The 27,378-nt window shown below is 44.9% G+C and overlaps 2 protein-coding genes across 2 annotated transcripts; both read right to left on the bottom strand.

Annotated features, from left to right (window-relative positions):
- Positions 1 to 673: 673 nt before the first annotated feature.
- Positions 674 to 27,378, bottom strand: LOC119159772 (ribosomal protein S6 kinase-related protein). Its single transcript, XM_037412626.2, has 15 exons — positions 27,087 to 27,378; positions 17,388 to 17,648; positions 16,760 to 16,843; positions 14,703 to 14,771; positions 14,186 to 14,258; positions 13,743 to 13,850; positions 11,248 to 11,288; positions 10,600 to 10,627; positions 10,369 to 10,458; positions 6,659 to 6,747; positions 5,676 to 5,786; positions 3,297 to 3,398; positions 3,034 to 3,089; positions 2,335 to 2,380; positions 674 to 1,308 (listed from the first exon to the last, which is right to left on the bottom strand). Exons 1-15 carry the CDS (start codon positions 27,168 to 27,170, stop codon positions 1,276 to 1,278), a joined length of 1,275 nt encoding a protein of 424 aa, XP_037268523.2. The 5' UTR covers positions 27,171 to 27,378; the 3' UTR covers positions 674 to 1,275.
- On the bottom strand, positions 21,653 to 26,792 carry LOC119161400 (zinc finger SWIM domain-containing protein 3-like). The gene is made up of 5 exons (XM_037413839.2): positions 25,875 to 26,792; positions 25,615 to 25,723; positions 24,684 to 24,915; positions 22,650 to 24,554; positions 21,653 to 22,382 (listed from the first exon to the last, which is right to left on the bottom strand). The coding sequence occupies exons 1-5, from the start codon at positions 26,120 to 26,122 to the stop codon at positions 22,075 to 22,077; spliced, it is 2,802 nt and encodes a 933-aa protein (XP_037269736.1). The 5' UTR covers positions 26,123 to 26,792; the 3' UTR covers positions 21,653 to 22,074.

Raw genomic sequence — 27,378 nt, 5'->3', positions numbered from 1 at the left:
AGCCTTTTGTAATTAACATATGCGTACACTGTTTGAAAATAGCTTCATTGTTGCACTTTACTCTTCTTTGGTAGTTGATGGCGCTATCTTCTGCAAGCTGTCCACGCACTGCCCGCGCACCCCCTAAAAGCGTTTTGCAGATATCTTTTTTGCAATCGTTTAACCACAACAGCGGTATCTGCTCTGATCTCGAGGGGTGCCCATAAGCATGAGCTACGACGCTACAACACACTTTGCCAACTTCGCGACAACCTCGCACGACAACCATCATGACGTTTACATTGTAGCAACCAATAAACATTGCAGCAAGCTACCCTCAAAGCATCAAAACAAACCATCGATAACAAGATTAACAACAAAATACGGTTGCCACCTCGCTTCCACATGAGAAGTTCCTTTATGCACAAAGAACAAACAAAGCGAAAAACGGGGGTGCTACAATGTTGCGAAAATCGTCTGGATCTCTTCTGGGTGACAAGTGATTTTTTCTGGTTTTCCAGGAACTTGTGATGCGATTGCGACGAATGACCCTTCGCGACAGCAAATCCTGTCGTCACTCGAAAATCGCGTGCACGTCGTTGGGCCTTAAAGTTTGGTATTTGCAGGAAGCGACCGTCGGTTGGCATAGGCAGTTTCGTGACCTTTGCTCGCTGTGTGCTTATCAGCTGCGATGTCTCTACACTCACATCGTTGGTGAGCCTCACTGTGGCACACAGATAAAAGAGAAAGGAGACGTGCCATACACAAATAGAAAAATACAGCATGCAGCAATGGGTGAAGGGTGGCGGGGAGAGGGAGGGAGTCGAGGCGGTTGGCATAATAACAACAACAACAAAAAAAAACGGATGAGATCCAACAGGTGTGGAGGTACAGGTGTCGGTTAGCGAGACTGCAGCTGATGAATGTAGGGGGTGCGTTTATATGCGAGTGTGTTCATTATGCGAGTAAATACAGTATTACTCACCACTGGACTTTTTTAAGCATAACAAGTTAAAAAAATGAGATTAAATAGGCATCCCATGTGCCAAAAGTTTCATGCTTTGCGACTGATGTCGCAGTGTGAACAAACGGTTTCCTTTTGTGAAGCATCATAATATAGAGTAAATGAAGTCGGGCTCCCAGCCCACTGCCAGTCTTTCTTGGTCTCGCTTGATGTGTTGTTAGGCAAAAGTGATGAAGGCACTGACGTGGAGATTCTGATGACTCCCTTGAGATTGCAGTGATTCATTCAGGTGCTTGATGACTCGGCAAAAGGCACTGCTGCCGTGGCAACCTTCACGACTTGACGAGGCATGAAAAGCCTGCAAACTAAAGCCGAAACCAAAAAAAACATCAATAATTTTCCATCATCCCCTATGCTAGCGCTGCTGTGAGCATTTTGCACAAAAGAAACCAGTCTTGGCTATTGCCTTACTGATATGGCACATGCATAGTGAGCAAAGGTGCAACAAAAAACTTTATTATTTGCATTTATCAGCTTGCAAAAAGGAAACTCTAGAACCAGTGTTTTCAGTTATCATGATTTTCTTTTCACAGTGCGGGAGAGGCTACTTCTTGCATGACTTATACTAGCTCTTGCACAATCTGGATATTGCTCAGAATTAAGAAGTATACCAGGCAGATCAGGTGCATTGGCAGGTTGCATATCGATTTCTTGCCAGTGAGCTGGCCAGCAACCAATCATTTATCAGAATGCAGCCAGCTTGTTGATGCTGCAGGATGCCATTGAATCACTTCATTCACGACTGCTTCTGCAGTGTTTCGTGTGATTGCCCACCTTGCAATGAACTAACATATAGACAATTCCTACAATAACGCTTTCGCTATGATTGCGGATGGTGACAATGCAGTCCTGAAGGCATGTGGCAAATTAAGACAAATGGCGAGGTTGAAAGCGTTTCTGTCACTCCTGTAAGGCTCCCGCTGATGAAAACAGCTGTGCGGGCTCCGCTGCTTCATTCTGGTCGGCCAAATACACCACCCTCACCACGTCAGCACTTTTGCATTGCATAGTTGTGGCGTTCCGAGCTCAAAGTGCCCCGGAAGTCGTGCGAATCACTCACGACCAAATACTGATTGAGCCAGACCCACACGCAAGTAATTTTCGTTCGCATTTGTGGGTTCACAGAATGAGTTGTAATTTATGAATATTTTTCTGAATGAATGAGGGTCAAGTAAGTGGTATTTTATTGCTTCGGCTGGTTCCATTGATCCAACTGGCTCAATGAAAAATCAATCGGCAACAAAGCATAGCTACGCTATGTGATGTTCTTAATAGAAATGCTGATCAGAAAAAGCAATGAACTGACAGTTTACTATATGGTCGACACTTACGGCAACTTTGGTACTGTCCTGAGATTCTGCCAGCACACCAATACCTCTGGAAAAACAAAAGGGGAAATCGTAGTTAAAAAGGAAAGACAGAACCCCACTAAAGGCATAAAATGGTTACAGACTCTTGATGATTAAATTACAGAATATGACAGAGTCGCAAAAATTGCATCATCACCAAAAATGTCAACACACCGCATTGAATGTGTAAGAATAATTTTCTTAGTGCAGTGGTACATTGGGAAGATTCAGTATGTTCAAACAATTAAAGGCAAAAACTTCTAACACAGCACAGTGAATTACCATGTTTATTTTTCACGCCCAAACAGTACAAGTTATCTTTCGATCTATCCACTTAATAATGTGCTTGTTCCTTTGCTGTTTTATTGTCATGAAAACATGTACAGTGGTAGCAAATTGCAACAAAACAATTTATGTGAAAGTAATTCACATACTTTCATTTCCGTTGTCTTCAATTCACGTCGTTATCAGTGTGATTTCAATTTGGACTCTGAAAGCTTACATCAAAGCCAACGTTAGCTTTAAAGCCAGATTAGTAGCAACACGCGCAGTTGTCTCGAGCATTTGCACATACTGGTCGTTGCACCAAAAGTTTCGCTGATGAGTTTCGAACCATAAGCACTGCACTGTACATACACGAGCATTCACGCACAGCACGAAATTACGTAGAATGCCACTTACGGTGTGCTTTTGCCCGATTTTTCAAGCTGCACTTGTAACAGCGTTTTAGGAGAGATCTGAAACACAGATGAAAAAGTAGTTCGCATGAAATGCCAGTCTTCAGACACATACAAACAAGCAGTGCATTATGGGTCTTTACGGCATCAGTTTTGACATAGTTCAATTGAAAAAAACTGTCGCGTTCAAAAATTTATTTATTTAGAAACCAACAGTGCCAAAATTTTGTAAAACAACAGCTTCAATATGCAACGATTGCTGCTCACTTTCTTGTGGAGAACGTCGTCAAAGTTGAGTTCTCGAAAGAATGGTTCCCACTTGAGCTGGTGAAGCGACTGGAGGCGCTTGTGAGGGAGCTTGCACAAAAGCTACAAGAAACAATAAGAAACCGTAAATAAGACTTTCGTATGCAAACAAATTAGCCATGCATGGCATTCCGGCATCTATTATTCAGTGTTGTATTGATGTTACAGTAAAAGCTCATTTATCCGAATCTTGTTAACTCGGACACGTGGCGCGGTCCCAGCAAAACTGTGCATATTTCAGTGGTGTGAAATTCTCATTATTTCGGAGGGATTTAGACGCGCACAGGTTAACTTGGACAATTCCAGAGAAGGCTATCGGAGCTTCATGCTTTCGGTAACCGATTCTGGTCACTGAAAGCATAAAGCCCCGGCTCCGCCGCCGGAGGAACCGCAGTTTTGGAGAAACTGAAACCGAATGAACAGCTGCAGAATATGATCATGACAGCAGTGAATGAGGAAGGAAGTGGCCAGATGGCACTAGTAACCACCTGGTGGAAGCACTTGGGCCGCCGCTGCATCCAGTGCCTGCGAAATGCGCTGCACGAGACAGTTTGCGCAGCCGCCACTACCCCAGTTGCCGCGATGCCTACGCTGCTGATTTCTTTGCGTAGTGACTTTGCACATAGCATGTGCAGCTCGGGTACATCAAATGAGTTGACTGTTGGGCAAGTCGGCGCTTTGACATAAAAACCGTCGTTACATTCCCGGGCTGCATTTGTGTGCGTTGATGATGGTGTGGTTGTTGCTGGTTTGCTGACTGATGATGACATGTTATCGGAAATGCTTGAAGAGGATCAGAATCACTGTTTCGATGATGACATTTAAGATGAGCCGACGCGACATCGCACGGTACAGAAGGCCGCCAAAGCTCTCGCTGTCTTTGCGGAGTTCTCCATCAGTTCTCATGACAGCGAGCGTGCACACCACCCCCGCACGGGATTGAAGAAGATCGTTCTAGCACTAATTCCGATGATGAGGCAGACAAAGTTGACGCAGCTTTTTATGAAATAAAGGTTTGTCTGTGCCGAGCACATTTTCCTTTCGCTTTGATGATTCATTCGATAATCCAGAATTCGGTTGACCTGGACATTTTCACCGATCTCGTGATCCGTGTTAACGAGCTTTTACAGTATGAAACTTCTATTTAACTAACCTTCAAAAATGTCATCACTTGTTGTTGGTGATGGCTTAAATGCATAAGCAAATAAGCACATTGCAAACACAGTTGTCGCTAGATTATTTGACACTAATAGTTCAGAAATGCTTCGTTGTTTCGACTACAGGTGGGACTATCACTATATGCGAGTGCTTCACACTCTGCCCACACTGTGAGTGAGAATGAAGCCTGCAAACTCATCCACAGCAGCATGTACTATCACAAGCAATATGAGCTCGAACACGCGAGCACATGGCAAATAGCCACAAAACCGAGATATCGTCATACGTGAATGGCACCGCCAAAACCGAAGGGGAATTAAGGGGAACTATGCTGCTTACTGTTGACACTCCCGCTTTGCTAGCATTGCTGCAAAGCAGCAGCCGATTGTGTGCCATCGGCCGCAAGCTTATAATGCAAAAAAAAGCAATTTCACAAAAACAAAATAAAAAGACAGGCATATCAAAAGCCTCAGCCAGCACCATCCAGATATAACACAAGCATGGTCTGTGAATCACGACAGGCTATGTCACAGCCCACATCTCAGCTTTTGCATAGCCTGTTCGGTCATTTCGTTGGGCTTGGCACATTGATCTGAATTCGCATCGCTGCTGGCAGCTACTGACACGCTCCCACTTTGCAGCAACAATATCGAGACTGGAGCATAAACAGCTAGCGGAAGCGCGGTGCCCCTTCGCCTTTGTCTCCAACAGCGGATGCCGTGAATCAGCCGATGTAGGGTTCAAGACTATTTCTCAGGCGCTCACGTGTTCGGGCTCATATTGCTCACAATAGTACAACTTTAGGCACGGCACCACCAATATAACCGACCCGTTCGGCAGTCAGCTCAAAATTGCAGGTGAGGAGCATTACACGCACCAAGAATTTGCAAAGTGATGAAAAGGCAGCTTTTTGTTGTGCTCCTTACACCACAAAGCACACAAAAAAAAACAATGCTTTTGATTACTGAAAAGTTTTATTTGAGGTTGAGGAACGACCTGAACATTTCCTTTTCGTTGCTGCAGTGGCTACAAGAACTGTGCACACTGGTGAAATGAACGCCAGTGGTCAGCAACCTCTAATTGATGCTGCACTAAAGTTTGAGGCTTCGCGCACCACAGGCTTGTCATTAAAGATATAAAGTTTAGAGAAATCCTCTACAAAAACAGACACGTGAAACCAACCTTTCGACATAGTTTCCGTGCATTGTCGGAGAACTCCTCGGGAAGGTCGTAATTGGCATTGGTCACCAACTGCTTCATCTGCACATGGTCCCCAGTGCCTTCAACTGGATACTGTAACAAAAAAAGAGAGAGTGAAAAAAAGAAAGGCCTTAAGTGCAATGTACACCTTTATGTTCTGAATGGCAGAAAAAATTCGTTTTCCTTTGATTCTTAACCTGCTTATTCTCTTGAATCCATCAAGTGCAGTTGGACTTTTGACGAGATACTCTGGGTTTCGTTCTGGTACACAATTTGGTACACAAAACAAATTTAGATTTGGTGTCTGTACTCCGAACATATTCAGCTGGTTCATTCAAAGTTCTGCCTGCCAGCTCAGAGTACTTTGAGGTGGTCATAGATTCACTGTAATTGATGGCAACGCCAAAAATTTCTGTTGCCAGAACACATTCACTTCGTAATAAATTTGCACAAAAGACTAAATAAGATAGTGCAATTCCAGCAAGCCAGGTGTTCAAACAATTTGTAAATAACTATTTATTTGACAATTCTTGTGATCGTGATCTATGTGCAAGCAAATATTTGCTTTTCTATGACCAATGCCAATAATTTATCTCACTATTTAACACCTACAGTTTGATGTGAGTGTCACGTAGTCAAATTAAAATCTTGTGCGCACCTATTAAGAAATGAAGAAAATATTTACATAGAAAGGGCGAGAAGTTTGCCGAAAGCCAGCAGTTACAATTTTGTTGTAGCACAAAAATAATCCATAAAAATAAGGCATGACAAATTGATTGATTGATATGTGGGGTTTAACGTCCCAAAACCACCATAAGAGACGCCGTAGTGGAGGGCTCCGAAGGCATAACAAATTAAATTTAGGATTAACTTAACAACAGCCATAACGAAACACTCAAATACGAAGGACAAAAAGTTTTAACACAATTACAGAGGGGCCTAATGTAAAATGTTTATGGACGTACCCTCCCCACCAGCAGCGCATACATCATGATGCCCAGAGACCACCAGTCCGCGGCATGAGAGTACGGTTGAGCTGCCAGGACTTCGGGTGCTGCAAAAAGGGAAGAGCAACCAAGCATGAAAAACCGAGCACAGCCTCTAAACGTTCCAATTATACAACCGTATACAAAAAAGAGTGATTAAAATGAAAAGAGTTTTGATCTGGGACACTTATCTATATGTATCTACATCACCAGGAGGCAGAAGCAAAATAGCAGGTACTATGCACATAAGCTTTTTGAGTAACACAAGTCTAAATTCGGGAATAAACTTGCATGACACAAATATGCATATAAAAATATATAGTATTTGATAAGTTTGTGTGAATATTAGAATGCTTTGAATATTTGAATGAATATTGCTGTTTTCAAATTCACTTTGATCCAAATTTCAATTCTTGAAAATTTCGCACGAGTAGGTGTTATTTGTCCGCATGTAACCCCCCTGCAAAGGTAGTTTCGCTGCAGTGGAGAGGTGCTAAGCCATGAAAGCATTAAGGTGAATTTCAGGGCCTCTTCATGTGCTACTCGCCCAGCCGCAACACTCGTGCCGGGTCAGCTGCGGCACACAAGCAGAAAGGGGGGGGGGGGGGGGGGGCAAATGAGTGAATCGGCAACGCTCTTTCACCCTCCACTTGGCTGCAGCAGCTGTCCGCGTGCTTTGCGGCTGGGCGCGTAGCACATGAACAAACCCTTGCATGTGATTGTTTGTAAAGGTGGTTTCACAGCTGTAAATGGGTGATTTGCCATAAAAACATCTATACAGGGACCAATGAACATACTAACCTCGCACCAATCCATCATTTTAAATGCGAATGCATTTCTTAGTCGGGCTATGTCAGGCACCCGGCGTTGTCCACGGCGAGAGAGAGAGAGAGAGATGTTAAGGTGTCCACGTGCCAGCAGATGTTATCTCTCCCTCTCTCCCATAGCAACAGCTGTGGGTGCGCGTGCTTATCCTCGCCCCTAGCAACCGGAGCATGTGGTGCGAGAATGTAGGTACAGTGCTTCGCCGCTCCTTCACTCGCCGTTGACTCTCTCTCCTCCCTGCACCCCGCTTTCCCATCTGCTCGTGCCTCACTTTCGACCGTTTGCTGGCTGGGTGGCTCTCAAGAACATCCGGAAATGTGTGCTCAAAACGCCAACACCAAGCCGAGAATGCTGTTTGTTTTGGTGACTTCATAGTATTTTATGACCGTGCACACTAGCTACTAGAGCTGGAAACACATACCGCGTTTCTCGCAACAGAAAAATGCCACGTGCGCCTAACAGCGCTATTGCTGCAGGATGTAATAAAAGAAACATTATTCTTCTAATGCTGGCTTCTCGCGTGCGAAACATCGTTATGGACATCATCAATGCATTCAAATGTCCTCACGATTCCATCCGTGACGGTGGGGACATTTTTTTCTAAACACCCACGATGGATTCCGGCTCTCCCATAGTAGAGTACCAAATACTTCAAATCGCTAGCCAATTTTTTTTTTAGTTTAAAAGCTTGTTATGCCTGCTTGTTTGCTCCAAGTATAGTAAATTGAAAAATGTAACATAGTTTACATGTTATCACTTGCATTCTACCAAAAGTCAAATTCAGCTGCTATTTAAAGTTGTTTTTTTCTTTTTTTGAACCAAAAAGAATAGCATTAGTACAGACATTACTTCAATATATATATATATATATATATATATATATATCGATTCCTGCTCATGGCAAGTTATTTTTTCACCCACTTTTCTTTCTTCTTATTTACATTACATTGGTTCGAATAGCTTACCCTATACATTCCTTGGCATTATTGTCTGTTAGATCTCATTATTATTGTATCAAAACACAGAAAAATGAGCCCTTAGGCATACACTTCTTTCCCTTATTCATTAACGAGGGTCTTGTACTGGCAGACTTGGTGCCGTTAGGTTGTATACGAGGGACTATTCGTCAGGTGCTCGCTTGCAATAAGTTCACGTGCTACGTGACGCCACACAGGCTCATAAAAGGGTGTTCCACACTTGCCGCCATGGCTACAGATGGTGCTGACTGACACTCCCATGTTTAAATTCACATAAAAACCCAATAAAGTGGCTGGGGGAATAGCTGCCATGATAGCTCAATGGTTGGGCATCGAACGCGTTATTCGAAGGTTCGATTTCTGCTCACGGCAAGTTATTTGTTTACCCACTTTTCTTTCTTCTTATTTACATTACATTGGTTCTAATAACTTCCCCTATACATTCACTGGCATTATTGTCTGTTAGATCTCATTAATATTATGTCAAAACACGGAAAAACGAGCCCTTAGGTATACACTCCTTTCCCTTACACACACACACACACACACACACACACACACACACACACACACACACACACACACACACACACACACACACACACACGCACACACACACACACACACGCACACACACACACCCACACACACACACACACACACACACACACACACACACACACAATGTGCAGTTATTTGGGTCAAGAGAAATATGCCCATTTTTCTTTAAATATGTGAAATATATCACAAAATATTGGTTATAAGGAAGTGAATGAGAAATAGTCTTGTAATGGACATAGTGTTAGAAATAAACCTTTATAACAAATTTTTGGATGTAACAAACAAACTTTTGCATAAGATACAACTTTGCTATGATGAGGGTCGAGTGTACCTGAACTCAACTCAAAATTATTCAACCAAAATAACTATTCGCACAAGCCTAGTATTTGATAAAATATACTTGTGTTCGTTCGAAACTATAACGTTGCTATGAAACTAATATCATCCTCGGCATGTTTTGTGCTCACCTAATCTTTCCTTTAGCTAATGTGTCCCGTTCCTGCATATCTGCATATTATAAGGAGCACACTACATTCACAGGGTGGGGCAATCGCCTGCAAATTTCACACTGCTAGATCCACCGGTAACCTAAAACATTCTACATCCTAAACTGCATTCATACTCTTGCGCCTGTCCATTCCCACCTCTCCCCTATACTTTTTCATCCTGAAGTGGTGTATTGGGCGAGCAGGTATAGATTCACGGCGAGGCATAGCAAACGAAAAGCTGGACACAGACAAAAAGACACGAGACAGGTGCTCATTCCCTCTGAAAAGCGTAGCAGGCTAGATAAGGTTCATATTCAGCAAACCTCTCATCCTTTCTCCACAAATGTTTATGCTGTCTCTCAATAAGTGCACAAGAGACTGTAATTTGGCACTCATATAGCACCGACATCTTACTGCGGATGTTAAATACTGCAACAAACCCCAACATCCGAAAAAGTTCTCACGACACGAAACTCCCATTCCGATACGAAAATCCCATTTACATTTGCAGCTCAGGATGATTCGAAATTAAGGAAGGCAGCGTACTGCACAAACATCTATATTTAGCAGCCATATTTTCTGAGAATGTAGAATTTACTATATTTTAGTTAGTTTTTTTACATTATGCCAGCCTGTGTTCCAGATTTCAAGGAGGAACAGGCATGCCAAAGAATACACTGAGCAGAATCTCTATAAATTACATGTTCTGAAAGCTTCATTTTGATTAAACTCTACAAAGTAATGCGCACCGAAGGACAGCAACAATGTTAGAGATACAGAAAATGACAAAGCGAAATGATAGCTTCCTAACAGGCATATTTCTAAGGTTCATGCTCACCCATGAATTGCATTGTGCCGCACACTGTCTGTGCTCGAGCACAGTAACTGAGCCATCGGGCGAGGCCGAAGTCAATCAACTGGATGTGGCCTGGAGGCAAAAAAAAAAAAAAAAGGAGGGGGGGGGGGGGGGGGTCAGTTTATGTGCACAATAACATAATGCAGCAGCACTTGCTGAAAATTCAGAACTATTATTAGCGAGGTATTATATAACACACCAAAGATGACTCACCATCCTCATTAAGCAGGACATTCTCCATCTGCAAATCAGACATCATGTGAGCAACGATGGCAAACTTTTGTAAGCGGCTTAAAATAAATCGATACAAACGAACAATACCATTATCAAAATTAAAATGGAACTGCAGTAACAGAACCTTTATGAATTGAAATAGAAATCCTTTGAATTGTAATAATATAGAGAATGGTTTAAGAGAAGGGCAAAAGTCGAAGTGCCTGACGAGGTCTTACTCCCTTTCGAAGAATCATAGCATCCAAGAGACCGAATCACCACCCTTTTACAATGGAATGAGCAAAATCAGATAACATTTTAAACACATATGAACATGCAGATTAAATAAAATTAACAGCACTAACTCTATGCCATTTCCTTTTGGTAAGCAATAAACATATATATGCTGCAGTGCCTTAATATTGTTAGAGATGTCAAGCATAAAATTGAATTCATACTACGCTAGTTTTTATTGAAGTATAGAGCCCATTTGACAGCTGTTGGACTGACTAGGCTTCATTACTTTCAAGGAAATGCTGGCGATGTACTGCAATAATGCAACTTTTCTATCAAATAGGGCCGCTTCTCTGCCTTCCTTTGCTCACTTTCGCTGCAAATATAATTTATGCAGAAATAAAACGTATTCACCTTGAGGTCTCTGTAAATGACACCAGCACAATGTAGAAAGTCTGCAACAAAAAAAAAAAGAAAGACAGTTGTACAGATGCAAAGAATCTGGCTGCATTCATAAAAAGCTCTCAACTACTACAAAATGTTCATTGGATTTCATTATTGTTAAAAACGAAGAGGAGACCCGGATGTCTGGCTGCATCGAAGGCCAACAAAACAAGTGAGCGAGTTAGCACCCAAGGCTCTCGCTCCTGCTCGCCACCCCTTTTTTTCTCCTTTATTGATAACACACTCCCGCGGCGACCAAAGTTGTGCACGTTTCAAAAAAGCACTAAGTGAGTCTGCCAAAAGGTGGTAAACGGCAACGGAAGGGCTTCGCCAATGACGATGAAGCTAGGCGAAGTGGCGGCTCCTCTTGCGGGGGCAGTCATCCATTCTCCGCTGTGATGTTCATAGTACTTCGCGACCACGTTGCGTGTCCCCTTTAGTCTTTTGTCCCCTGTCCAGATGCGCTTGCTTCCCAGTTTGGCGCTTCTGGTTGCCTTGAAACAATGTAAAACTTCATGCTGGTGGCTTCTGCACTTCTCGCGCCACTTCTTGTAGTCAGAGGTGTCTGACGTTAGTCTGCTTTCATAGACGCGGAAGGTTTCCTGATAATCCGCGTGATTCTTGGGATGTTGTTGGCGTTTCATATCAAGCTTCTGCAGGTGCTGCACGAATATGTTCTGCCTGACCACTTCGGGTGTCAGGTGGTCCTGAGCATGTGAATGGCACTCACGTGTTTCCCAGCTGCATGAAGACTCCAAGGTTGACGACGATACTTTTTCCTCCCTTGACGAGGAGGATGATGATGTTGAAGCATACTGGTTCTGTTATGCAATGACCTCTTCAAGGACGGAAACATAAGCCGCCTTCGAAGGCAGCGGAGATTCTTCAACGTACTCTGTGGCCAGTAGCCGATCGTCACGGTTCGTACCGGAGCCGCGAACGATGGCCCACATTGAGCTGACGTTTTCGGGTGCAGGAATCCAAGTCATGGTTGCGTTTTTGAACACATAACTGCAAGTTTCTCCCGATGACTTGACGATCACGGTGTGTCCTCGCTTCCACTGTTTTTCTGCATAAGGCGTATGGCATATAGCTCTAACTGCGTGGTGTAGTGATTGTACGTCTGGTGCAGGTTTCTGGCACAAGGTGCCATCTTCTTGTGGTGTTTGGCATCATCGTACCTGTCATGGGGTGCATGTACCCTGTTGAGTGCAGTTTGTAGCAGCGCTGCTGCTTAGCGTCCCGACTGCCGACTTGGTTGTGCTTGAGGGCAGAAGACTCAAGATCCTGCCGCCAGGATCGGGCTCCAGCAGCATGTGCGACGAGTAGTAGGGCTTTACGTACTGTTGCTTCTCGGGCAAATCCTTCAGGTACAGGGTGCCGCGTGACAGGCAGTACATGCGTTCACACTCTTGATCTGGGAAGTATGACTGCCTTGGTGAGCTGCAGCTCCTGCCATTGGAAACCGGGGCCTTGCAGTTGATGCACTTCGGGTTTCCCTAGGACATCGAACTCTCCGTGGCGTACCTTTTGGACAAGTCCTTACACCCAAGTGCCGTGGACCGCGTGGCCAGCGACAGGTTTTACAGCATATACCCGAAACTCTTCAACTGGTGCGGGTGGGTTCCAGGCAAGTTGTCGACAGACTGGTGCGTGACGAACTGCGTAGCCTGGGTTAGTGCGATGTGAGATACTAGTGTTGCAGTCGAAAGGCTAGGCGAAGGCAAAGTCGCGGCCATCTGCCACGACAAAGCGAGAGGAGTCAAGAGACCGGTTGAAAGTGAACTGGTGGCCTGCTTTGGCGTCCGTGAAAACGGCGTCGAGAAGCTGATCAAAGGCAAAATCGTGGCCTGTGTCGCGAGGCCAGTAAAGCGAAGTAATAGCCCGCTGCAACGATGAAGCGAGAGGAGGCGAGAGGAGCCGAGAGGCTGATCGAAAGCGAAGTTGTGGCCTGCTGTGACGTCAATGGAAACAGGGGCCAAAAGCCGATCAAAGGTGAAGTCGTGGCCCGTGTTGTGGGGCCAGTCCAAAGCGAAGTCATAGCCTAATTCTTATTTGCTTCAAATTGGCTTCGAACCTAAAATTTACCATTTGTCCAAGCCTATTAATGACATCATAACTTTGTTACGAGTTTTACTGCAATGAGGTAGTAACATAGCTTGCCATATGAATGCGGAATTTTGGCTTCATAGTGCATATAGCACTTTCGTACTAATGACAGGGAGGTGGCACTTCAGTACAATGCTGATGAGCTAGTTTAGAAGTACCCGATGAATGACAGTGTGATGTTTAGACCTGCCTTAACAGAAGCAATGCTTCCTTGCAAACACTGGAGCCTATGGGTGAGTGGTTGCCAGCGTATTGTTAGTCTGCGGTAATAAACTTTTGAGCACAATCCAGAAGCTGCTACACATAATGTTCCGCTCGAGTTCAGCCTTTGAGAAACGCCAACAGCAGTGACTCACCTAGGACTAGAGCCAGCTCGGCTATGAGCACTCGCACGAGGTCTTCCGAAAAGCCACCCAGGGCTCTCCATGCCAGCCGGAGCTCGCCGTGAGGAACATACTCTGTGACTGTTGACAAAGCAAAAATGTCCCATCCTCTACAAATTAAAATAAAATACGAAAAACGAGTAGTTTTGCAAATAGCATTCTCTGGGTAATGCTGCACCGACTAGTCAATTTCTTCATTTAGTTTTTGCTCAAGCGATTGTATCAGGCAGCCAATCAACTTGCACCGTGCAGTAAACATGAGCCAAGTAATGAATACACATGCACATAACAAGTAAGTATGGCAACCAGTTAGATATACCGTTGAAATGTGTGTAAGTGAACAAAAGGGCAAAAAGGAATGAAATGATGCCTAAGCGAACTAAGCACGAGATCAAGTTCTCCAGGGAAGAACTCACCTATAAAAAGCTGCTTCCGCGTCTGCCAATGATGAGTGCAGGGAACCACAAATGGATGCCGACCCAGCACAGCCTGGTGTGGAGGCAAGAAACAACAAGTGCAACTGTCAGTGTAACAGGCGCATGAATTTTGAAACTTGCCTCTCAAATTATATGCTCTACAGGACGCAAGATAGCCCGTTAAGCTCTCAAGAAATGGTGAATTGTATGCATGCATTTGAGTAGGGCTGACAGACATGCATCACCAGTACCTCAAACTTTCCGACTTAAGCTTACAAAAAAAATGGTTGTAAATCAATTTGTGAAAGTTAGGTACATGCCCGGATCAGAGCTCACATTTGACAGATAGCCATGAGGCATATCAAATATATGCGTACACCAAATGTGTCAAATTTGGCACACACTGCATAAGAAAAGAATGCTCAATTAAGCTTATGGCACACCTCAGTTCATGTTCATAAATTTAATAAACCATCTGAACAATTTGGAGGGGACAAAGAAGTAAAGAAACAATCACCTGTATAGTGACTTCATCTTTGCATTGCTGTATGGCTTCCTCTCTTACAACTTGAGCTTTCGATAGGACCTGGCAAAAGAATTAGCCACACTGGAAGATGATAGCTGTGACATAACTACACTATGGCCGTAACAGGACTCTTATTCCTAGAGTACACACCATTGCTACTCTGCTAAAAACATCAATGAAATATGGCCCTTCCATCCCTCACCCTGTAGGCTTCTAGGGGCCAGTTTTGAGAGTACATGTCATAGAAAACAGCAACAAGTGTTGTTGTCATTTCTGCATGTGTCACAAAACGAGCGCTCAAAAAAGGGCGCGCCGCCCGATTCTCGCGACGAAGCGCCGGAGAGACGCCTCAAGGTCAACAATAAAGAAGAAAACAAGCATCCAAAGACTCGCCGGGCGCGCGCCTCTCTCCCCTCGGAAGCGTAGGTTCGCCGACGAACCTCCTCACACGGACGGCCGAGCAAGTGCTGGGAGGTTCTCGATGGAAAGGGGCGTGGTGATGCAGGGTTGCGTCATCTGTCGCGGATGGCCCTCGAACCGTCTCGCGCTTTCCCCAGCCTTCGCTGCGTATCGCGCCGACGAAATGATGAGAATTTTCTGGAATCTAGCGTGGAAGGTATTTAACCGAGCAGCAGAGATGGAAGATCAGGAGAAGAAGAAAGTATGCGCCAGAGTGCGTAGGGTTTCCCGCCGTGTCGTCGGTGAAGGTTTTGTCCTCAGTGGCAAAGCAGGAGAAGAAGGAATTTCACGCCAGTGTGCGTAGGGTGTTCCGCCTTGTCGGGGAAGCCTTTTGTCCTCAGTGACAAAGAGGAGAAGAAGAGGATTTCCACCTGAGGGGTGACGACTCGTGCTACAGGCAGGAGTGTGTGTCTACCGCCAGCGAGCGAAGACGCGTGGCAACAGCTGCGCGTGAGAAGCCGACGTGTTACCGGCGAAAAAGTTTGGTACTTGGAGAGCGGCCAATTGAAGACACGAGGTTTCCTGGAAGAGAAACTTTGGGGGCAGCGGAATGACAACAACGCTGGACTTTGAGTGAGTGATTCTCGGAAGATATCATTCAGACTTTTGTTCCAAGGACTTTGGACTGAATGAGTTTTAGAACTCTTTAGTCGTTTAGTGTCTTGGTTGTTCGATGCATGCGACTGCATTGTAGTGCGTATTGTTGTTTGTATCTGTTATTGCGAGTGTGGCTGATTGTACTGTGTAGTAAGTTGTTTAATTGGTGACATATCGTATTCAACTATTGTCGAGTGTGCATATTTGTGTATTGTTTTGATCTGCCATGATTGAGAATATCATTTTGTTTTGTTTATCAACTCTCGGCTCTGACTTGTTCTTTGGGCCACAGCCGGCGTCCGCTGGCGCGCCAAATAGGACCACTTCTAAATTGTCCACGCTTTCGTGGTGCGGTTCGGGGGGCCGATACTTCGGCCCTTGGAATTAGCCCGCCCGGCGATCGCCTCTCTAGTTAACGGGACTCGGGACAGCATGTTATCACAACAATACAACAGTCTTAAAAATTCACATACTACAAGCGCACACAAGCATTCACTCACTCTGCTTCATGCAAGCAGACAAACCAAGCAGGTAAGGCAGAACTATACACCATAAAATTAACTAAATGAGGTCACATCAAACTTAAAAGCTCCAATTAGCTTCTTTCATCACATCAAAATATCCCAATAATAAAGAAGTGCCTTGAACATTAAAAAAAAAATAATAATACTCAAAGGGACTGAAAGAAGGCAGGTTTCTTTTGATATATTATTGGGTGAATACAACATAAACAATTTGAAGTGTTATTCATGGCTTAAAATAGGCAATAGATATTTTTTACCATTCAATACCATCTACAACAGCAAGATACAGAAGTCAATTTACTACACAGGAGCCAGTATAAAAAAAGAAGTCAAGCTATAACCTCACTCACGTTCATGCTAACCCACGAAACAGCCTCCTTACCAAAAATGCCAGGAGAACACACAAGGGATGTTCACTTCATTTTAAGATATTCAGAAATGAGCACACTCCAAGGCAAATGGACGCACCTTCATGGCGTAGCACTTGCCCGTAGCAGCCTCACGCACCAAAAAAACTGAACCAAACTTGCTCCCAGACAGCTGCTTGACTTTCTGAAAGGGAAACAACATTCATATGTATGTTGTCACATAGTGATGATAACGAAGAACTAAGTAGCCAAAGAGTTAGAGTGAAAACTTAACTTCTTGTCAGGAAAACTTATACACAGCAAAATTTGGAACACTCTAAGCATAATGACAGTGGCAAGTGCAGTCGGTGATTGTAAAAATCTAGTCTGCAGGTGAAATGTGTTGTTAGAGATGCGTCATTGTCCATTCCAGCATAATCACTGGCACTAATTTTAAAATGCACACCTATATGTAAGCAGAACCTATTCTTGTTGCACGACCACCATAGTTTTTGTATAAAGTTTTTTTTTTTTGCACTGGTCACCACTGAAGGGAAATCAACCAGCGTCCTCAAGCTCAGCAGCTCAACATAATAGCCACAATAATAGGTGGCTCCAAATTGATTTTGATAAGCTGTGATCTTTTTCAAACAATCTAAGTTAAGTACTCAAACATTTCTGAGCACCAATATGCTATAGCTATAAGTGTAACTTGTGGTCTACAGCCACAGCAACAGTACCAAACATACCTGAAAGTTAGCTTCATGCAACTTGCTACGAACAGGAAACTCCGGCAGAAAAAGGGCCTCAGCCAACGTCACGGGCCACGGTGTCTTGGCCAGGGGGTCGACAGAGGCTGCCGGCACACCCGTTGGCACTGCGCTGCCTAGTGTCGGCAGATGAGGTTGCCAGCGCAGCTGACGCCGACGGCCCAGGCTGGTGGAAGCCCGAGACCATGACCGCTGGGCACTGGCCACCGACTGCACACTCTGGCTGCTTCCCCAGCTCAGCTGTGCAGAGTCAGACAAAAAAAAAAAACTTGATAGAGTAGAAGAGACAACTGAAAGGGTTTTAGTTGCCCTCATAGAAGAACTAAGAGATACTCACCAAGGCTTTTTCGCTACCTTCTTTACAGCTCACTACATTGCTAGCTCTCTTACATGTAACCATAGCGCTTCCATCTGCAGCTTGCTACTCCTAGGAAATGAAACAAACTATTCCCCTCTCACACAAATGCTAAACCAAGTGACTTCCTCATATTTATGCTTATCACACTAGAAGGCCTGTAGTTAAAAGGAACTGGCTTGTAAATTCAAAGCAACTATGTCATTACTCCCATTTCTTTGCATTCCTCATTACAGACAACCTCTCCTTCAGTTTTTACTCCATCAACCAATGCAGGGTGGACAAGAGGACAATTAACGTCGCTGCCCTTCATCTCTTTTCATTCTCTCTTCACATCAATTAGAAAACCAGCTTTAGACATGTGTTTGGGAATGGCATCATGTATTCCACGTTTTCTTTTGTACAGCCCAGACATTGCATCTGATTAGAACCTGCTGGTAAGGCTGTATCCCCATTTTTACTCCAAAAATATACATGCATTGTGTTTGAGATGGTTTCGTGCTCAATTATACATGGCATTGGGAAGATAACAGCACCGGCTGAAAGCTGTGCTCTGAGGGCATGCACCAGTTCACTGCCATTGAACGCTCAGCTCCAATATTAAAAGAGATTTAAGGCCGCAAACATTGTCAAAATGCTTTTGAAATCATCACACAGCCATAAACAGTGCCAGTGATATGCATAAATTTTCGTTCTAACATTTATCACATTACTTCAGTAACATTCACCTGACACTATGAATGAAGGTAATGGTGACTATGTATATACAAAATGATAACAAATATAAACTACAGTGTTTCTATTGATTGAGTTCTGGCCTTGCAGTGCTTGACTCTGATCAGATGAGGTGAATGGGCAATGCATGTATGTATGTGCAGTAATCAAACATCATTTTATGGCTTAAGCCCACTTCCATGCACTAGACCTATAAAGCTATAATAGGGCGACTGTTAACTGGGCATGTTGGTAAAGGTTCATGAAGAAAAAAGTGAAAATTGCATGAAGACCCCGAAAGAAAACGCTCCATTAAGTGCTCCGCGTCCAGCGCTTCCTTTCCGAGTATACATGCCAGTTGTGCCTTCGCAACGAGCCTGTAAATACACTCACTGACACGAACTAACAGGTGTCGGGAAGTATAGTACAGCATGAGCAGTTAATGCACTAGCGCACTTAATGAGCTCACTGTGTTGTCAAGATATCACACATAGCAGCTCAATATTGACACAAGTAGACTATTTTTGCACCATCGACATATCATTAAGGCTAAACACTTTACTTAACAATTTCTAGCTAACTGGTGTGTAAATTACCTTTTTTCTATTTTGATAAGATAATAAAGCACATTTCTTGCAAATGTACATCAGGAGAACGAGGAAGGGAAGAAATGAAAGGCAGGAAGGTCAACCAGACGCACAATGTACATCAAAATGTCTAGAACACCAATGATGCCACCTTCACAAGCAAACCATAAGACGTGAATAATGGGTACTGATATACGTAATGCTGTGAGCTTCAGTGTTTTGATTTATCTAGGGAATTTGGATATTATGCATACATCTGCTTTGGTCGAATGTGTGGCTGAAGTTGTGGTGGTGAGCCTGCTTGATAAAATACAGCTTAATTTACAATAATACGATAACGGAGAGTTTTAGAACAGTGCAACGCAAGGCTGTGCATTGCGAATCCATTATACGCTAAACTCTAGCGGGCTTTTGTTAAATGAAAAACACTAAAGCTATGCTCGCAAGCTTTGCGTATGGTATTCCAAAGTTCTTTATTGTTTGGGCAATGTTAAAAAGTTCTAAGAATGCAACTGTCAAAGCTTGTGTGTACACTTAAGTACGAAAAAGCAGGCATACCACTTACAAACTTTGCGATGGTGAACCCGGTTGACAAAATATGTGCTCCTTAACTGTCACTTTTAGTACTGCAATGCACAGATATTTCTTAAAAGCTAAGAGTAAAAGTGCCAGGGCTTGTGCGTACAGGTACATACTCTTCGTTTATTGCATGCTGATCTTAAACCCTTGTAATGCCTAGCAAATCATACATGCTACACTATGGTAGCTAGCATATCATATATACTTCTCTATCAATGAGCATGAGTGAGAAAATAATTTGATCAGCACTAACGGGTCATTCCAGACAACCGGCAATACGCAACTGTCAAAGTCTGCACAGACACATTATGCACTACGCGTCGTCTGTTTTGGACGATTGTACGACAACTGTTATAATGAGCAGTCTGGCTGTCGTTGGCCCTAAAAATTTGCTGGTAATTTCTGAAAGTTCCCAGAGTGCAACTGTCAAAGCTTCGTCTAAGAAAGGCGGTATCTAAGAAGAACGACACACCTGTGGGGCATTGTTTTTTTTAGTTCCCCGAGTACATTTGCTACGGTGATGGCAAAATACAGCGTGAAGAAAAAGAAGGGTACACGCAGCTCTTGCGCGTACCACGGACTCGCGGATCGGATTACTACGATTGACGGACGCAGCGTGCAAGAACGAACGTGCGGTGTTACCTTTCGGAGCCAGCCCATCGCACGCTGCGCCTCGCGTGGTCCTTCGGCGGCAGAGACCCCGTCTATTGTTATCCGGAGGTCCCGGGGACTTCGCGCATGCGATAACCTTGAAGCTCCCGGCAATTATGAGGGGACCCGAGCGCGCGCAGTTTCTTTTTTCGGTGTGTCTAAAGGTACGTCGGACGTACCCGAATACCAAAAGCTAAAGGTACGTCCGACGTACCCGAAACCGTGAGTCTAAAGATACGTCGGACGTACCCGATTACTAAAAGCTAAAGGTACGTCCGACGTACCCGAAACCGTGAGTCTAAAGATACGTCGGGGGTACGCGAAACTGAGTCTAAAAAAAAAAAAAAAGATACGTCGGACGTACGCCGGGAGTTGCCGGGTGGGTCCACGGCTACCGCGTACCAATTTTTGCATATATACGAAGAAACGAGCCTTCGTGCGAGCCTGCTCACGTAAAAGACTGACAGGGAGCGAGTACTACCGGTGACAATGGAAAACTTAGAGCATCGCGTGGTTGACGAACGGCGTCGATGTCGGCGGTGCCGTTCTCTCCTAGCAGATCTTTTGAACGGAAAGGGGGAGGCTCGCACGTAAGTACAGAGGCTGATGTCCTTCCCTCGGCAGAGCAATTTTCGGGCAAAGAGTTCTGTGCGGTACTCTCGCGAACGCGGTTTTGTGTGATATGCGCCTATGTAGCCAGCTGAGTTTGCACGAAAACCATTCTGGGAGCCGACCTACTCGCTGACCTTTGAAACCGTAACTGCGACCGGCTCCCAAAAACTAACCAGCGCGCTTGAGTCCACGAGGTTTCCAGATGAGCGGGTCGTTAGCTAATTACTGCAGGGAAAAAAACAAGATGTAAGATTTTTAAATGCAAAGCATTTCTTAGCAAACCAAACGAATTTATTTATCTGGTTAGCCAAGTTAGATCACTAACTAGCTAGCCGCCTACGCCTGGGTGCTCTCATGATCTCCTCCTTAGCAGGTTGCAAAAACGAAAAAGACAGGCCAGATAGCATTTTAATGCTCTTATTATACATAGTTTTCACGTGACATCACAGACAGGTTCTCTGCACTGGGTGCTCTGAGATGGCGGCAACCGTGACTTTTTATGTCATTAGAGAGTACCATTGCAGAGGAGGACACACAGTTGTTCGGTCCCCGTGTTCTTTTGTGATGTCCCCACTTTCTTCTGTTCGCAAGGCGCGCTGTGGGGAATCAAAGGAACGCGAAGGGCACCGGCACAAATCCTATGTCACCGTTTGAGCTAACCCAGCATCTCAAAGTAGCTGGGGGCCCTAAGATGGCGGCCATGGTGACGTCAATGCAAACTATGTATACAATGAATGAATTCAGTGTTCACTGAAGGCACAACTAATGCAAGCTTTAATCAAAGGATCACAATTGTATGAAGAATAATAGGAACAAATACACAGACACACAATACATGTAAATGTCACTCGCATGAAACAGCACTAAGCTTTCTTCCATTTTTTATAAGCATGCCAGTGGGGCATACACTCAGCCATCTTTTGTTGTGCTTAAGCAAACCCTGCTTGCGAGCTCCCCTGCTTGCGTAGAAGCAAACCCTGCTTGCGTAGAAGCTTTGGAGCAATTCTGCTCATTTGTAGCATTAATGTAGTAGCTTTCACAAAACGTAGCAGGTTGGAGTAATTTTGCTCATTTGTAGCATGTATGGACCAGCTTTAACAAAATATAGCACGTAGGAGCAATTGCAGCAGGTTTCCCATCGCTGTGTTCCACTCACGGAGCAGCTCCTTTACATTTGGGCTGCTGCTACACACTTCGCACAAAACCAGGAACTATTCCTGTTGCGGCTGCTCAGTGAAGTACAGATTTGGTGGAACCAACACAAACATAAGTCACAAATCACAGAAGGGTCCTCTTCTAACAGGTCCCGACATTCGTTGCATTTCCACTTTATGGTTTGCTTCTTCACCTTGACTGTTGCCAGCACAGCTGTCCAGCCGTCTTCAGTGAAGTATTTCTGGACACAGTCAAGGTGAACTTCCTCGTCGAGGATTGTCTCTGGAATCCTGGAAGGTATGGTTTCCACCTGGTCCTCACCTGTAAAAATTACTGAATAAGTGTTCTGAACCTGCCATCAGATGGCTTTAAGGTACAACAGAATGCTATGAATCTGAACAAGGGGAACTTATTTCTAGGGCTCAGGTTTATTTTGTGAATTGAACACTCAATATTCTTACAGAATGTAGCTGTAGTTGCAGCCCTATAGGTGATATCAGACACCTTCGTACTACACCTTAGATAGCGACTGAAGTTGCAACAAAATAGGAAATTTAAGCATAAATAAAGGTAAATCTCACAACTCACCGAGTAGCAGTTTCCCCTGCTGAACCTCACTTAGCAGGCCCTGAGGAACTAAGCAACTTAGGATCCTGAGCTCCTTTTCCTGAGGAGGCAGATCGCGAAATGGCTGCAGTGTTGCTGCTGATTTGTGGGGTCCCTGCCGCCGTCGTGGAAGCCCAATAACGGTTTTCTCCGCCCCTTTGGGTCGACCTCGTGACTTCACCTTAGCGGGCACTTTCAGCTTTCCGAGGCGTTCGCGCATGTAGTCTGAAGGCCCGGCGCTGCTTGCAGGGGCCAAGGTATTCTCGCGTGGCTGTGCCTTTCTCACTTCATCAGGAGTTTCGCATGCACCTGCATTATGGGCACGCTGCTCTTTCTCAGGAGTGGTATGAAGTGGTTCTGCCCCGGTATGGCTTAAAGGTGCTTGAGGCAGATCTGGTTGATCATGTGAATTATTCTGATCTGCAGTTTCAGACGTGTCCCAATCCTCACCTGATGCAGCTTTGGGTGACTCTGCATTCTCTTCTACGGACACAGTCAGCTCCAGCTGGCGTCTGACTTGCTCTGGTGATGAAGGGGATGAGGCTTCATGACGCAACACTTCCACGATTTCAATTTCGCGCCCTTGCTCCCATGCCTCAGAGAGTGCCAACAAAACTTTTAGACGGCCCTGGTATCTTTCACCTGTTTCTTCTGCAGCAAGTTGAGCTATGTACTTGCATGTAGGAAATACCTCCCTGTATTTCTCATGCTGCGACATTGGCCTCCGAGGTTTTGCAGCCTGCTCCGAAATGGAATGTTCAGTTGTGCACTTCTCTTGAGAAAGGAAGGCTCTCTGATGACAGTAGTAATATGCCTTGGACCACCTTTTTAGAAAAAGTTTGTCATCAAAGAGACTAATGTTCAGAGTCCGCCTAACTGCAAACACATGCCGGCATGGCAGTCTCATAGCGTTCCAAAAGGAACAATTGCAGTTAGTTTTTGTTGTTGACGTGTTGCCAGACGACGCCTCGAATGTGAACACATCTGCTTTTTGGTCACTTGGTACTCGCTTGGCTGACAGGTAGATCTGCTCCCTTACAAGCTTAAAGGCATAGGGAGTCAATGATTCCTGATACATAGCTTCTTCAGGGCTAGAAGGTGCTTTGCAAGGTCTTTTGGATATGCTTGTCAATGCTCTGTGGTCACGTTCATCGCTCAAGGCGTTCAATACTGTGAAAAGTGAGCACACAAACTCTTCAAGGGAGCTATTCTTTTTTATAACACTTTTCAGTTTTGCGTTCAGACTTTCAATTCTGTTGTTGGTAGTGTTGTTAAAGTTTTCAGACATAAACTTGGGTCCAGTGTACCACTCATCCTTGATGGGACGCCAGTTTTTGTCATAGTAAGAGCGGATCTCTTGGCAAACATTATTGTCAAATTCCAGTTGAAGCTCCTCAAATTTTTCACTCGATCGTGACAGGACCATCTTCTGGAGCAGTGCCAGGGCTTGGTCCCTTTCCTCTGCAGTGATGTTCATCTTGTTGCAGGCAATCTCGCGTCGAAAAGTCTTTAAAGTGTGGAACACACAGATGAGCACCTTCGACTGCGGGAAGCTTTCTTTGAGAAGGTCACGCTCCAAAAGGTCCTTGTCTGCCATGACACACTTTACTTTTGGCCAAGATGGGTGCAGTTCCTTGAACTTTTCCAACATCCATTTGATAGTGGGTGCAGACTCATTCACAAGAATTGCAACACATACTGTCTCTGTGTCTCCATTGGAGTCTTCAACGTGCATCACATAGACTGGTGTTCGTATTTCTAGAAGCTTGTAGGTGGCATCAATTCCTAGGAATTCTGGGTAGGCATCCATATTTGACCGCATAGACTCATTGGACAGCAAAATTCCTTGGAAGTTTTCCCCATCAGCAAGGATGTGGTAGTCTGTACCTGTAGAAATAAATTTCATGGTCTAAATGTAAAAGATTTGGCCGACTGTACATACGAGTTTCTCTGAAGCCCACTGGAAAACCCAGATGCAATTATTTAAAAACTTGTGCTACAATATCAGGTGCTTACCATGCTCATTTTGCAGAAGAGCTGCAGTCTTAATGAGGTCATTCCTTGTCTGTGGTCTGAGGGAAGAGGCCGCATTGCTCAAGTCTTTGAGCAGGACAAGTTTCCCCGTCTTTTCTTCTATCCTTTTCTTAACCAACTTCTTGTTGGCATGCAAAGCCAAGAGCTGTGTGGCTTCCTCCTTGGCCCCTGGTTCTCTTAATGCTCTGGTTTGTGGCAGGTGGCTGTAGAGTAACTGCAATAAAATAAACTTTTCATTCAATGTTAAACTGAACTACATATGCAATTATAGGTTAACTGCATTATGCAATGTCAAGCTCACAGAGTGAAGCAAACAAGTGCAGACAACATTCTGCATATATGGCATCTAGGTTCTTAGCACAAGCAAGCTCACTTCAATCTCACCTTATCATGCTTGTAACTGTAAATCTGTGTTTCCTATATATGGCTCGCATGTGATGTCAAGGACACAGTTCCTGAATGTAGTAGCACTGTAGAATGGCGGCTTTGATGACAAGCAAGTTGCAGTTAATCTGCCTCAATGTAATAATGATGCAGCAGGAATTCCTCTGAGTGTGAATAAGAAATGAACCTGCATGTACTGCTTTGATCCCATTAATTTGACATCGCAAAACTTCGCATCCCCTGTGCTGGTGCTACCAGCTCAATGAGAATTGAGCGAGAACATTTTGCGCGATCAAGTAAGCACGTCAAACATTTCGTCAAAAGTATATTTCAGTGGTGCATGTCACCCTGTATAACCTCAAAACTCAGGTTTGTTTCTGTGAAAAAACAGAACTGAACTTCACTAACCAATATGAACAGGTAACAGCAAAAGCTGTATTGGCTTAATTTAACAACACATGGTGAGGGATGAAGGACAGGGCATTAAGATACTGTCGCACACTTTTAAGGATGCTTAGGAACTCCATACCTTCGATAACTCATGGTTGTGGTCCTCATTCATTTCAATAACCTCCAGGAAGTTCCCATCGTCAGAGGCCCTGCACTTCACGAACGCCGGACATCCAGCCTGAAAGGTGCTGAAAGTGATCCGTTGTCACATGCTCAATGTCTCTCAGGAAACAATCGTCTAAATGCATGATGTGTACAACGCAACCACGTCGCTGACCATGGTGGATTGGCAGCACAGAAAGAAACACAAAGGAAACAATGACCAGTGCTGGCCCTCACCTGGTATCTCTTTCCCCCTTGCTGCGGCTCTTGAAAGACTTGCCCCCCTTGATACAGCAGTAAACCACCTGATACATTCCAAGTCGTTCGTTCAGAAAACGCTTCACTTTGGTCTTCGCCGCTGTGACAGTTCGACAGTCACGTTTGTAAAACTGCACGAACTTCTCTTCACTGTATCCTTTCACAGCAGCTTCCAGTTCCCTGAACGTTGGAAATTTGTCCCCAACTTTCATTTTGCTGCCAGCCATCACACGAGCTGCGGAACGGGAACACTTGACTGGCGCCGCACGTGCTGCGGAACGGTCACCACAGAACACCTGTAACACGCTGACTGAAGAGACGGGAGAATGGCGCCACACAAGTAGGACGGATAAGACTATGGATAAGACAGACTCACAGAACACCTGACAGACTCGGACGGACTCCAAGAACTGGATTGGAATGGATTGATTTGTACTACTTGCATCGAAATCGACCCGATGGCGAAAACTTTTTTTTTTTCCTAATCAAGCGATATAATAGCTGCGTGTAAACCACGGAGGAATAAACATTTCCGTGGTATAAACCAAGCTTGAGTAGGCGAGAAAGTGCAACCCGTGCAACGTCTGATGTAACCGGTGCAACGTCTGCGCGTCCAACTACAAACTCGTTGACGAAAACTTTTTTTTTCTCGGATCCGCGCGTCTAAGAGGTCAGTCGTGCGAACTGCTTGAAAACGACGGACGGGCAGGTGGAACTTGAGTCGCTTGAGTGAAAACTTGCGAGAAAGCGCACGTCGGACGTACCTTTAGCTTTTAGTATTCTGGTACGTCCGAAGTATCTTTAGACTCACGGTTTCGGGTACGTCGGACGTACCTTTAGCTTTTGGTATTCGGGTACGTCCGACGTACCTTTAGACACAGCGTTCTTTTTTTCCCCGTACCACATCGACGCGATGCGAAAGCACGCTGCTACGGACGGGAGCAAAAAGCGCGCCTTAGACCCACTTTTTTTCACGCGCTGCGCCAGTTGGGCAGACAAGCGTAGAGCACAAAAGGAATTCTCGCGCGCCTAAAAGGCGTGTGCGCGCGCCTCGCGCCACAAGGACCGCCGCGAACATTCCGATGCACGCACCCGTAACAAGACGGCTCGCGCGGCATGCACACATAGGCGCACGTCGCCACTTCCTGCATACGGGAAGGCGCAGAGCGGCTCGGGGGTGCGCTTGTTCACCTGAGACTGCGCCGAGCTCCATCTCCGACACGGCTGCGGCTGATGGTACTCCTCGGAGCTCGGTTTCGGCTGGCTGTTGCCCATGTAACGAGAGTTCCTTGCATGAAATTCGATTTCATCGCGGCGAGGAAAACCGCCAGCCCTTCGTCCGGCGACGAGCAACGATGTTGGCGTTTGAGGACATGCCGTTGTTGCCGCGGTAACCGTGATGTGATCGCCCCGGCGAATTCACCTGATGCTGCGCTGTTTCTGCCATCGGATAAAAAAAATAAAAAAAATGCGCAGTGTGTGA

Source organism: Rhipicephalus microplus, chromosome 3 (genome assembly GCF_043290135.1).
Source record: "Rhipicephalus microplus isolate Deutch F79 chromosome 3, USDA_Rmic, whole genome shotgun sequence".
Classification (NCBI taxonomy): Eukaryota; Metazoa; Arthropoda; class Arachnida; order Ixodida; family Ixodidae; genus Rhipicephalus; species Rhipicephalus microplus.
The sequence above is the reverse complement of the archived record's forward strand: the minus strand, read 5'-3'. Positions and strand labels throughout refer to the sequence as shown.